Here is a 13,591-nt window from a genome sequence, read left to right as displayed (position 1 = left end):
GTCTTCACTGGTCTGGCTGCTTGTTCCCGACTTCCTGGGCTAAATTGCGACCCGCCCAGGATTGAATTGGGTTGAGGGAAGACAGGTGAGGGGTAAAAATTCTTACTTGGTCTATAAGAATGAGTCATATGAATTTGCCAATATTTGTCCTACAGAAATGGCAAATTGATATAGTTCAAGATGATACTGCCTCGCAAGGCCTGCAGGCCTTTAAAACTAACACCTTTCCTTCTTAGAACTCTATTGTGGGTTCTTTGGAGCACCACTCCATTGCTGGGAGGTCTCTCACCCAAAGTGTCTCTGATGTTTTTGAATCTGTCACCTCCAACTGGCAGCTCATAGCTCCACCTTCAGCTTCTGGGCATCTACACTTCACCTCCAGCTTCCGTCTCCTGAGGCTGCCTTACCCTGAGAGAGACTGGTTTTGATCATGAGAGAAGGCAGCCCCTGCTGGCTCTCTCTTTTTTTTGCCTGTCTAGTTGGGGAGAAATGCTCATACTTTCTTTGCTCTTTGAAAGTCAGCATGCGCAGACCACCCCACTCAGCGCTCCCTTGCTCAGCTGCCCCTGCAGCTGGTCAGTAGCAGGATTTGCTCTTGAGGTTGTTCAGGCATGTCAATGCCTGCCCACTGACAGCCTGAGGATGCTCAAGGGACATGCATCCAGCTCTCTGGGCTGTCCTATGATGAAGGCATAAGAGCAATGTCCACCTAATCCCTGGGGGTGGGGTGTGTGTGACTCCTACCCCATCAAAAGCTTTCTCCTAAAATTCCTTTCTAATTTATTCTAATCTTGGTGCTTTTGGCTGAGAGTTGCAAAACTAGTGTTTGAAAGCCTCCTTCACAAGTCCTGCATGCTAGTCTTACCTCACTTTGGAATGTAGATATCCTTGCCCTCTGTTGTCTTGGGGGACACAGCCAACACTGAGTCTGAAATACTTCTATTTTAACATTCTGTTATGTGTGGATGTAAAAAATTCAGTCCCTTTATTCATCTTTAAATAAAAATAAATCTAGACAGTGGAGATTAATGCTAAAGCAGACTTTGGGAAATGGAAATGATTCTAAATATGTAAACAGAAATCATCCACCCTGCACCTCAGTTCTATTTCTGGCATTTTTTTTTTTTTTAACTCCAGAAGCAAGAGTTGAAAGAAGCTTCCCTGCATTTAAAAAAAACATCGATTTTAATGGTCACGAAGTGTGCCATATTTCTTTAAGTTTGTTAAAAATAGAAACCCTCTCAAGTTGGATGGCTTCATGGTTAGAGAAGGGGAATTTTGTAACTGGAATAGATGGAATTCACATCTCCAATTTGTACTCTAGTCAGAGCATATTTCTTGGGAGGATGGTAAAAACAGTGTGTCTTCTCTCTTTCCCCCTTCATCTGGTTGGTTTCCACACATACACTCTCACAATCCACTATTGACTTAGGGATACAGAGACAAAGAAATTTCAGAGATTACTGAGAGCACCTCCTGGTTTTCCTTTTCCATTCCTGCTTTAGAAGTTGTTTAGAAAATCTAACTGAAATGGGCTTACATCTACTACGCACGGAAAGTGGATACATGTGCCGAAGAGCAGGTTTTCTTTTTTTCTCTTATTGTTGAAGATTTTAATATATTATTTATTTTTTATTTTTAATGCTTTTTTAGAATTTTATTTTTTTAATTATAGTTGACAATCAGTATTATTTTATATTCGTTTCAGGTATGCAGCATAGTCATAGGCATTTATATAATTTACAAAGTGACCCCCCCCCCCCCCCGTTAATTCTAGTACCCACCTGGCATCCTGCATAGTTATTATAATATTATTGACTGTATTCCCCATGCTGTCCTTTACATCCCCATGACTATTTTGTAACTACCAATCTGTACTTTTCAGTCCCTTCACCTTTCACCCTACCCTGCAAACCCCCTCTCATCTGGCAACCTTCAGTCTGTTCCAAGAGCTGGTTTTCTAAGGGAGCGCTTTCCCCATGGAACAGTGACCATATTGGGGAAAGAACTCAGAAGACATTGATGAGTTACATATTCTCTCTCCTGGAAAGGTGTTTGCTTAAAAGACATGCTGCCCAAGTATTTATGCCTTCAGGTCAGCCTCTCTCTCCAGCTGTTGGCAGAGTGAATGAGCACAAGCTGGATTTGATGAGCTAGAGTAAACATAAAACTCATTTTGAAGCAGATTGTTCCTTTAAAACTGAAGGAAAATTGTTCAGTAAGTGAAACTCACACTTCCTTCTAAAGGCCTTGGGTTGGTTTTGCTGCATGTTTTTAGTCACGGTTAGTCAAATTTAATTTAGTTCCATTAGAATTGACATAGAACAATTTGGAAATAAATTTTACTTTTCTAAAAAATATATATATATTTATTGATTTCAGAGGGGAAGGGAAAGGGAGAGATGGAAACATCAATAATGAGAGAGAATCATTGATCCACTGCCTCCTACGACCCCACCCCCCCTCTCCCCCACCAGGGATTGAGCACGCAACCTAGGCATGTGCCCTCTTGGTTCATAAGTCGATGCTCAACCACTGAACCATGCTGTCTAGACTAAATTTTACTTTTTAGGTCAGGGTTTGCTGACCCTGGCCTATAGGCCAAATTCAGCCTAGTACCTGTTTTTGTAAATAAACTTTTATTGGAATACGGACAGTCTCATTTGTGTACCCATTGTCTCTGGCTGCTTTTGCACTCCAATGGCAAAGAACAGTAGTTGCGACAACAACCATATAGCTTATGTGGGGGGAGGAAGAACTTCCTTCTACACTTCTAGGTTCTTCCAGTTGGTCTAATAATCAAGTTGACATGAGGCAGATTAACAAGAAAAAATAATAACATTGAATTACATATGTACCTATGGGAACCCCACACACATGAGAGGTCCAGAGACAGAAAGTTAAAATGAGGTGCCTGTGACCTCTGAGCTAAGAGGTAGAGTACTTTGGGGCTATGGAGGGGAGGAAGGTCATTTGCTGGCTGCTAAGAAGAGCCAATGTTCAGTAACTAGAAGTTTGCCCTGCCCTATGGATGGATCATAGAAAGTTATTTCTGGTAATAACTCTTATTATGGCCCCAAATTTAAATTCTTTAAGGGAGAGGTAAAAGTTTCTCATGAGCCCGCGGGGTCTCAATTGCCTTTAGCTCAAAATAATTCTCATGCCAAAGTGGCACACCTTGGGGAGGGCTGTTCTGAACCCCTTCACTGGCAAAGCCTAAAATATTTACCGTCTGGTCCTTTATAGAAAAAGTTTGCAAATCCCTGTTCTGGACTAATGAAACTTCTCAGTATCAGGGTTTTTGTGGTTATAAGTGGCACAAATTGCTACTTATTCTCTGAATTATTATTAATTTAAATCTTTTAGTAACTTTCTACCATTCTTGATTATATGTTTTGTAAAAATATTTTATAAAAGTAACTAAACTCGTGAAAATTGGCATGGCCTGGTTGCCTAATAGACAATATGTTGAAAATTACAAAATCCAGTTCTGCCTCTCAAGCCCCTTGGCCAGCCAAATAATTTATTTTTTTGAATTGCATTTCACCACTTATAAACAGCCTGGGAAAACCTTGCCTGGGACAAAGCACACTGTCAGCACCCAGTTACAAAATGATTTTTTGATTTATTGGAACAATTAAAAATGACATTGAAAAGAAGCACGTCCCTTCTGCCTTTTCTTCAGTTTTCCACGATGGCTGGCTTCTTTCGCCCCTTGGCATCCTTATTCCTTCCAAATGCAGGGCAGGGAGTTGAGGTGATTCTATGGGTCATTTGACAGGTGGCCATGCCTCTTCAGGGAAGTCTGATTCTGCTCGTGATAAGGTTATTTTAATTTCTTGCAGGGGATACTGTATACTAACTAATCTGATGAACAGTGTAAGAACCAGCGTGGAGACAGGAACCAATTTGTTCATTCATTTACACATGCATTCAAGCCAACAGACATTGAAGGCATGCTGAATTAGGTGCTGTGCCTTTAATGGCGTCGTATTCTATTACAGGAGATGGACACAAAGCAGATAAAGATAATATATTGTGTTAAGTAAGATGAGATTATGGGAGAGAAGGTCCACCTAACAACATGGGGAGAGGCAATCAAGGAAGGGTGCCCGGTGGAGGCTAAATCCAGATAAAGAAGTCCAGAACGTTCTGTAGGCCATTCAGGTGGGGATGTCTAGAAGGTGGAGTTGAGTGAGAATCTCTGGGTTGAGGTCTGGGCTAGACATAACTATGTAGGGGTCATATAGAGATGGCAGTTAAAACCGTAAGAGTTGATGAGCTCATTAAGCATCTGGAGAGTGGGAAGAATATTGAGCTTAGGATGGGAAGGGCCAGCATTTCAGGATCAGAAAGAGAGAACCATTAAGGAAACAAGGAAGAAGTCTTGAAAATGTTTATATACTGAATGTTTATAGACAACTATTTTGTTAGTGTATAAGTAGTTACATTTGTTTCATACTTTGAAATGAACTATATCCTTCTTTTAGGATTAAAAAGAAACATGTACAGTTGCTTTAGATTAACCAAGGATGATGTTTTAAAAAGCTAATTTTTTTTATAGCTGCATCTCTGTATTTTATTTGATAACTTAGGGAATCAGAATTAGAATACCGATTTTATTAATGGAATTACTTAACTATTTTGAAGTAGTTCTATTTAATGTGTTACCTATGATTTAGAATGGACAGATAGAAATATGAAGAGTTAGGAAAAAGATAGGCCACATTTTTTTCTTTTGTGGAAAAGGAAATAATTAACAATATCTATTAAAATCAGGTAGAATGTATTGATTTAAGGGATACACTAGAAAATAATTCCAGTAATTGGAAAGGTAGAGGATGTTGGTCCACAATGATTTTGTATTCTTGATTATTTATAAGTATTTGAATTATGTGTAATTTAATTTTCTCCATTTTTTTAAATAATGATCTCTAAAACCAATTTGAAGCCCTTTCCTGTTAGTTTGGCATATTGTCCTTGCCTCATTTCACAAATGAGAGCAGTCAGATGAAGCAGTTTGTTTAAATTATACTTAGAGTCAGGTCAATTTTTTATGTTAGTGAATTGGCAAGAAAAACTCATAAAATCCCACAGACTTCATGTGTAGATGACTAAAAATAAACTTCTGCAAATGAAAATAAACTGTTTTCTTCATTAAATCATTATAAGTGCATTAAATTCTCCCAAAATCTTTTTGTGAGGTAAGTAAGCAAGCAAAACAATCAAATAAGAACTCATATATTTTCTTTTTTTTTCTTTCTCCCAATAGGACCAGACATATTATCAATTATTCGAGGTTGCAGAATATGGTAAGGGTTTTTCAATTTATTTAGAAGGAAAACACATTTATTACTTTCCACAGAGATAAGAGAAATTTCCAAAAGATGTGTAATTTAAAGTAAAAATCCCAGTGGAGGTAAAATCCTGATGGTTCTTATAGATCTAATAATTTTTTCCTTTGTAAAAGTGCAAGTTATAAAAGGTCATTATAAAGAATAAAGGAGGAAAAAGATCACCTATAGTTCCATTATGCTAATCTATTTCTTGTGCTCAATTATTGTTTTTCTACTTTGTCTTGATCATAATATACATATTTAAAATCTTGTGAATATTGCACTTAGACACACATAGATAAAAACAGTGTGAGCCAAGCATTTTGTTGGTGGAGGAAGAGAAAGGAGAGATGAGAGTGAAAGCATAGGATCTAGTATTAGTTTTAATTTTAATAGCTATTTTGAGGTTATACACAAGCTTTTTTATATGATTTCTGTTACTTTTTTGAGATTGTGTTTCATTCAGCTTTAGAAATTCTGGAGATAGTTTGCTTATACTTTTGTGGCTCAGCCTCCATGTAGCTCATACTACATCTAAGTCTCATGATCAACTAGAACTGGGAACAGCAAATATTTTTTATAAAGGGCCAGACAGTAATATTTTAGGCTCTATGGGCCATATGTCTCTGTCTAACCACTCACTCAACTTTGCCACAAAGCAGCCACAAAAACTATGTAAGGTGATATGACTATGATCCAATAATATTTTGTTTGTGGACATGGAAATATGAATTTTAATAATTTTTACATCATGAAATATTCTTCTTTTGATTTTTCTCAAACAATTAAAAGTGCAAAAAACACTCTTAGTTCCTGCTGGTCATTATTTACTGACCCCTGACCTGGAATTCTGTTGTCCACGTGTGGCTGTTGAACACTTGAAATGTGGCCAGTCCAAATGGAGATGTTCTCTAAGTGTGTAAAGCAAGATTTTGAAGACAGTACACAAAGAAAAAAGAAAAACAATTCATTAATAATACATTTTTATACTGATTATATTTTGGATATGTGGGGTTCAATAAAACATTGCAAAAATTAATTTCACTGTTTTTTTTCTTTTTAAATGTGGCTACTAGAAATGTAAAATTACACTGTATGGGTCACATTTTATTTCTTTTTGACAGCCTTGATCAAGAATAAGTTTGGGTGCCAGGGTTTTTATAGGCTATTTTCACTTCATATAGAGGTGGTGCTGGGTTGTGGTATGTTGCTGAATGGGGTCTAGTGGAGGTGGGGAATTAATTGCCAACCTATGATATTTGAGGAGAGGACATTTGAATTTCCTTGTTCTAAGGAAACTCTACCTCTGAGTGTCCCCTAGCTTCTGTGTTGGTGGAGAGCCTTGGAGGAAGGTCACAGTTGACCCCTATGGCTTTGTTGACTCTCCAATCCTAGAGGGGTCTCGAGTCCAGGAGTGTCTTGGCACACCAAGGGCCTTTAGCCTGGTTTGGAGCTGGAGGTCTGCCCTATGTTGTTGAGCCGTTGGCCTTCTTGCTACTACTCTTGAGTTAATTGAGTGAGGAGTTGCCTTTTTATGAGATTGATCTACTTCTTTGGCCAGTGAAGTTAGAGAAAAAAAAATTTCTGTAGACTGAAAGAAAACAAAAATTGTATATTCTGGGGGAGTTCTTTATATCAGACTAGAGGCCCAGTGCACAAAAATCTGTGCACTCGGGGGTGGGTCCTTCAGCCCGTCCTGTGCCCTCTCACAGTCTGGGACCCCTTGGGGGATGTCCACCTGCTGGCTTAGGCCCGCTCCCCAGGGGATCGGGCCTAAGCTGGCAGTTAGACATCCCTCTGGCAGCTTGGGAGCCCTCAGGGGATGTCCACTTGCCAGTGGGACATCCCCACTGGAATGGCCCGCCACCACCATTGTGCTGGCAACCGTCAGCCTGGTTTGTGGCTGAGCGGAGCACCCCCTGTGGGAGCGCACTGACCACCAGAGGGAAGCTTCTGCACTGAGCGTCTGCCCTCTGGTGGTCAGTGTGTGCCTAGTGACCAGTCATTCCCGGTCGTTCTGCTGTTAGGGTCAATTTGCATATTACTCTTTTATTATATAGGATAGAGGCCTGGTGCACAGGTGGGGGTCAGGTGCTTTGCCCTGAAGGGTGTCCCGGATCAGGGTGGGGGTCCCACTGTGGTGCCTGGCCAGCCTGGGTGAGGGGCTGATGGCTGTTTTCAGGCTGGTCAGACCCCCTTCAGGGTGGGGGTCCCCACTGGGATGCCTGGCTAGCCTGGGTGAGAGGCTGATGGCTGTTTGCAGGCTGGCCATGCCCCCCGGCAACCCAAACTCTTAGCCTCTCCTTTCTGTCTTTCTTTTTTGTTTTTATGGGATTTATTTATCTTCAATAATTGAAACTTTGCATCCATGAGCAGAGCTGAGGGCTGGCCAAGGCAGGCGGGAAGCTTGGCTTCCTCCATTGACGGGGGCAACCCAAGCCTTCTGTTCACGTCAACTCCGTGGCCACCGCTATCTTAGTTGGGTTAATTTGCTTACTCACTCCTGATTGGCTGGTGGGCGTGGCTTGAGTGTAGCAGAGGGATGGTTAATTTGCATGTTTCTCTTTTATTATATAGGACTAGAGGCCCGGTGCACAAAAATTTGTGCACTCGGGGGGAAGGTGGGGCCCCTCAGCCTGGCCTGTGCCCTCTCGCAGTCTGGGACCCCTCGGGAGATAACGACCTGCTGGCTTAGGCCTGCTCCTGGGTGGCAGAGGGCAGGCCCAATCCCTAGGTGCAGCCCCAGGTTGGGCTCAGAGCAGGGCTGATTGGGGAGTTGGGGTGCCGCCCCCTGTCATGCACAGAGCAGGGTGGATCGGGAGGTTGCGATGTCTCCCTCAGTCACTCTCAGGGTAGGGCTGATTGGGGGGTTGGGGCACCACCCCCTGTCACACTCAAGGCAGGGTCAATGGGGAGGTTGCGGCGCCACCCCCTGTCACGCACAGAGCAGGGCCAATCCGGGGGTTGGGGCACTACCCCCTGTCACGCACAGAGCAGGGCCCATCAGGGGGTTGGGGAGCTCCCCTCTGTCATTCAGAGTGTAGGGCCGATAGGGGAGTTGGGGTACCGCCCCCTGTCACACACAGAGCAGGACGGATCAGGGGGTTGGGGCACTGCCCTCTATCACCCACAGAGCAGGGCCGATCAGGGGGTTGGGATGCCACCACTCTCACACTCAGGGCAGGGCTGATGGGGAGGTTATGGCTCTACCCCATCACACACAGAGCAGGGCCCGTGGGGGGGAAGGGGTTGGGGCGCCGCACCCTGTCACACACAGAGCAGGGCCGATCAGGGGGTTGGGGCCCCGCCCCCTGTCACACACAGAGTCACAGGGCGATCAGGGGGTTTGGGCGCTGCCCCCTGTCATGCTGATCCCGGTGCCGGGAGGCCTCCTGGCTCTGCTGATCCCGGTGCTGGGAGGCATATTACCCTTTTACTATATAGGGTAGAGGCCTGGTGCATGGGTGGGGCTGGCTGGATTGCCCTGAAGGGTGTTTTGGATCAGGGTGGGGGTCCCCACTGGGGTGCCTGGCCAGCCTGGGTGAGGGGATGATGGCTGTTTGCAGCTGGTCACACACCATTCAGGGTGGGGGTCCCCACTGGGGTGCCTAGCCAGTCTGGGTGAGGGGCTGAGGACTGTTTTCAGGCTGGCGGGTGACGGAAGCTCCCAACTGCTCCTTTTTTTCTTTTTTCTTTTTTTTAATTCTGGGCCAGTTTTAGCTCTGAGGCTCCAGCTCTTAGGCCTCCGCTGCTGAAAGTAGGTAATCGAAGCAATGTATAACTCCAGCTCTGACTCCAGCTCTGAGATCCCAGCTCACTGAAAGCTGGTTTCTGGAGTTTTTTTAGCTTCTGTATGTTACAATGTTTCTTAAACTGCAGGCTCAGAGGCCTGCAGCGGCAGGCGGGGAACGTTGGAGTCCTCCTTCACTGAAGCAAGCAAGCCTCATGTTAGTTTCAAGCTGCCTGGCTGCCGGCCGCCATCTTGGCTGACAGTTAATTTGCATATCACCCTGATTAGCCAATGGGAAGGGTAGTGGAGTGACACTAATTACCATGTTTCTCTTTTATTAGATTAGATAGTATTAATATTGAGAAAATATCTTAATTATATAAAGCTGACTAAAGTAGAGGTTTCTACTTTTGGAATTACCTACCAGTACCTGTGACAAGAAAAAAAAATATTTTGTAGCCATATCTTACCTATTAACTGGAAATTCTACACAACTTTGTCTTTGGTTACATTAGACTGTCACTAGATTTGCCTTTGCCTCAAAGGACAAGGAGTCTATGACTGCAAATGTGGCATCATCCAGAAGAAGGAGAGACTTGGGTCCCTAGGATGTGCTTCTAGTAGCCAAATTGGTGAAAAGGTCTGAGGGAAGGGGCTGCTCTAGAAGCAGCTGTTTACCAAACAATATGGAAGTATTTTATCCAGTAGTAAGGCCACACTAGTGGGTGGCAGCTGGTCTTACAGCACTGAGATGCATTTCCATTTAGTGTTGTGGATACAATGTAGGCTCTACCAACAGAAGCTCCCACTGGCCCCCACTGTCACTGTCTAGTCACTAGCTTCATTGCATTTCTGACTTTGGGTAAAGTGCTTTTCATCTAAGCCTTCATGTGTATTCATTTGGATCATAATGAATCTAATTTCAAATAGCACCAATTATAAACTCCTTGAGAGCAATTCTGTTTGTGATTTTTGTCAAGCTTAAATGATAGTAAAATAGATTCTTTAAGGTATTTACTCTTTTCCCCCCCCAGTATTACCGAAGTTCGAAGTTGCTCTGCAGACACCATTATATCATTTTTTGAAGTCTAAGAGTTTAAATGGTATTGTCACAGCAAAGTGAGTATCCTTTTTCATGACTATAAACTGTTATAAAACTGTATGACAGAGAACTCATCATATACCACAGAATAGTAGTACAATGTTCTGCTTATTAAGATACCTCAATGGGCAGGAAAAAAATATCTACAATAAACAATTAAACATGGAACACATCTGCGCAGATCTTTGTACACATCTCTCTGCTTCCAAGTTGGTCCTGAAATATTTTCCACATACTAGCGTCTTTCCAAGACTAATCAAGGGATTTACATTATAGATTATGCCAGATTTTTTTTTTTTTAAAAAGTACTGTTATTCCTCATTCTTAAGGCATGGATGGAGGTGATTTACCTCTTCTTAAATCATAATTTTTTTCTCTGTTAATGATGGAGGTTGACTCTTGGGGGAGGGATTTGGTTGTCTGATTGCAATTAGCATATGAGTAAATAATTCACACTCATCATTTCAGCATAGGTACACAGAGACTTCCAACCCACAGATGTATAGTGACTCCCGTGATTTTGATCTATTGGATTGAACAGCAAAGCATCTGGTTTTGCTGAGACAAAAAGCATCCTCAGAGTTCCAGACTAGCATTTCTCAAACTGAAGATGCAGACAATAGTATGGTGGTTACCATAGGAAAAGGGATGTAGCAAAGGGTAGAGGAAGTTGAGTGTTTGGTGATCAACAAAGATTTGACTTTGGATGGTGGCCACAGAATGCAGTATACAGATGATGTATTATAGATTGTATACTTGAAGCCTGTATAATTTTATTAACCAATGTCACCCCAATACATTTAACAAAAAAAGAAAAAAAAAGGAACCTGACATATCTAGACTTAACATTAAAAAACAAACAAACAAACAAACAAACAAACAAACAAACAGAATAGGCTTAAATTAGTGGTTCTCAAAAGTACAACCTGGGTTTGCCCTCAAGTAATTCTAGGACTGATCTCTTGTAGCTTTTATTTTTGATGCATCAATATCTGTGGTTTTTTCCCTGAAATTTATTTATTTGTAGTAGCTGATAAAAACTGGACCTCATCTCACTGCTGTCTCAGCGCCATGTTCCTCTCTTGGTGAGGGTTTGTGTCAGTGGCAAGTGATGGGCTGTGAGTCTCCTGGCAGAAGCAGTCCACAGAGCAAAACTTTCTGAGGACTCCTGTTTTAGATTCTATCCGGCCCAAATCACCTGAAGCCCATGTGACACAATGGCAAAAACATGTCTCCGATTTATACACCAAGTTGGTTTTCTGCCATGTTCAACTAAGAAGTAGCTTCCAAAGTGAACTTGAGTATTGTGGATGGATTTATGGTTTAGAAAACATATTGATGCCTGCATTGTACATAATTTTTATCTTTCCCTTGATCTTGGCTGAAGGTTAAGCCTCTATCTGGGTTTTATTTTGAGTTCTTTGACTAATGCTTATAAAACTTAGTAAGTGCAAATTCACACAGCCCATCAGTGTTTGCATAGGTTAAGTTGAGGGTGGATATAATCTTTGCTTTTGTTTTTCAGTGTTTTGCCAGGGATTTAATACAATTAGTTAAAACAGTGGCTCTTAAACTCTGGTAACTTCAGAAAATTTTATATACAATTTTAGGGGGTGTATATCTCCTGAAGCCACACCCTCCTCCTCCTAGCCCAGTAACAAACCTTGTAGTTTCATCCTGATTCTCATTTGTTGAGCCTCTTTGAAATAGGAATGGCTGAGAGTGACATGATAATTGTGATGGCTGTCTGGCATTTCTTTAGTGTTCACCACATTGTATTTTCATCGTTTTCCTTAGTGTGTGTAGCAGTCAAGGTTCTATCATAGAAGTAGAATGAGTAGGGGATACATAGTAAGATTTGGTGCAAGGAATTAGCTTATGCAAATGTGGGGGCTGGCTAGGCACATTCAAAATCTGTAGAGAAAGCCGTTAGGAGGGGTAGGCTGGAACTCTCTGGCATAGGCTGAAGTTGTCCACATGCAGAATTTCTTCCTTTTTAGGGAAGTCCAAGGTCTGCTTTTAAGGCCTTTCAACTGATTGAGTCAGGTGCACCCAGATGACCTAGGATAATCTCCTTAAAGCCAGCTGATTATGGAATTTAAACACAACTATAAAATACCTTCAACTCAACACGTAGATTAAATTTTGATTGTGTGACTGGGCACTCTAAACTAGTGACGTTCACACATCAAGACCTTTTCAGTATGTGTGCTTTGTCTGTTGTAGATAGTGAGCCTCTGTTTGCCATTGGAAGTTCTCAGATCTGGCTAGTTCTGATAATAATCCATTCCAGGACTCCTTTCTTCAAGCTTCAGTTGCCTAGGGATGATGTCTGTGGTTATGGCAAAGGAAGGTAGTTCTGTCCCAGGGCAGTGCGATCTTCTGTGTCATCATCCAAAGGCCTAGGCCCCTTTTCCCCATAGGAATAAACTTTTCCTCTGTTCCAGCTATCATGAGTTTCAGGCTTACCAATGCAGTTTCAGGAGGGTCTGCTTTCATTCAGACTGAAGATATAATTTACAACTTTGCAACAGGCTAATGAAACCTTCTGACCAGCAGTGTCTTCTTTAAGTCTATTAAAATTGGCATAGACCGCCCACCAGTGTGGCTCAGTGGTTGAACATCAACCTACGAACCAGGAGGTCACGGTTCTATTCCCAGTCAGGGCACATGCCTGGGTTTGGGGCTCGATACCTAGTGAGAGGCGTGCAGGAGGCAGTCAATCAATGATTCTCTCTCATCATTGATATTTCTATCGCTCTCTTTCCCTCTCATTTCCTCTCTGAAATCAATAAAAATATATTTTAAAAAATGGGCATAGCCCTAACTGGTTTGGCTCAGTGGATAGAGCGTCGGCCTGCAAACTAAAGGGTCCCAGGTTCGATTCCAGTCAAGGGCATGTACCTTGGTTGTGGGCACATCCCCAGTGCGGGGTGTGCAGGAGGCAGCTGATCGATGTTTCTCTCTCATCGATGTTTCTAACTCTCTATCCCTCTCCCTTCCTCTCTGTAAAAAATCAATATAATATATTTTTTAAAAAATTGGCATAGACCTATTCTATAAATACTGTGTCCCAGAAAAGATTGAAATGATGATGAAGATGATGATCTTATGTCTGTCATAATGAAAGCCACATCTGTTCTCCCTTCAGAGGAGATTCTTCTGTGTCCCTCCACTTAGGCCTTGGATGCTGCCTCCTATCAGAGGCTCCCAATCTCACTTCTTCTTTTACCTGTGCCTTGATTTCTTCTATTTTGTTCTTTAGTGGCCTCTTCACTATGTGTTTAAACATATTTATCATTAAAAGAAACAAACCTTCCCTCGAATCTCCTGTCTCCTTCCCAATACTGCCCTATTTTCCCAGCCTCCTTAGAGTTGCATTTGTCACTTCTTTACATTCCAGTCATTCTTCAGCCCCCTACA

The 13,591-nt window shown here is 42.2% G+C and overlaps 1 protein-coding gene across 1 annotated transcript in view; it reads left to right on the top strand.

The window, feature by feature from the left end:
• Window positions 1–13,591, top strand: part of CD109 (CD109 molecule) — a 122,500-nt gene that overhangs the window by 44,292 nt on the left and 64,617 nt on the right. The window contains exons 6-7 of the mRNA XM_059701169.1: window positions 5,273–5,312; window positions 10,101–10,185. Of these exons, the coding sequence (XP_059557152.1) occupies window positions 5,273–5,312; window positions 10,101–10,185 (125 nt within the window). The remainder of the gene's footprint in view (window positions 1–5,272; window positions 5,313–10,100; window positions 10,186–13,591) is intronic.

Source organism: Myotis daubentonii, chromosome 6 (genome assembly GCF_963259705.1).
Source record: "Myotis daubentonii chromosome 6, mMyoDau2.1, whole genome shotgun sequence".
In the NCBI taxonomy this organism is placed as follows: Eukaryota; Metazoa; Chordata; class Mammalia; order Chiroptera; family Vespertilionidae; genus Myotis; species Myotis daubentonii.
Note: the sequence above shows the minus strand (reverse complement) of the source record. Positions and strands in the feature narration are given on the sequence as shown.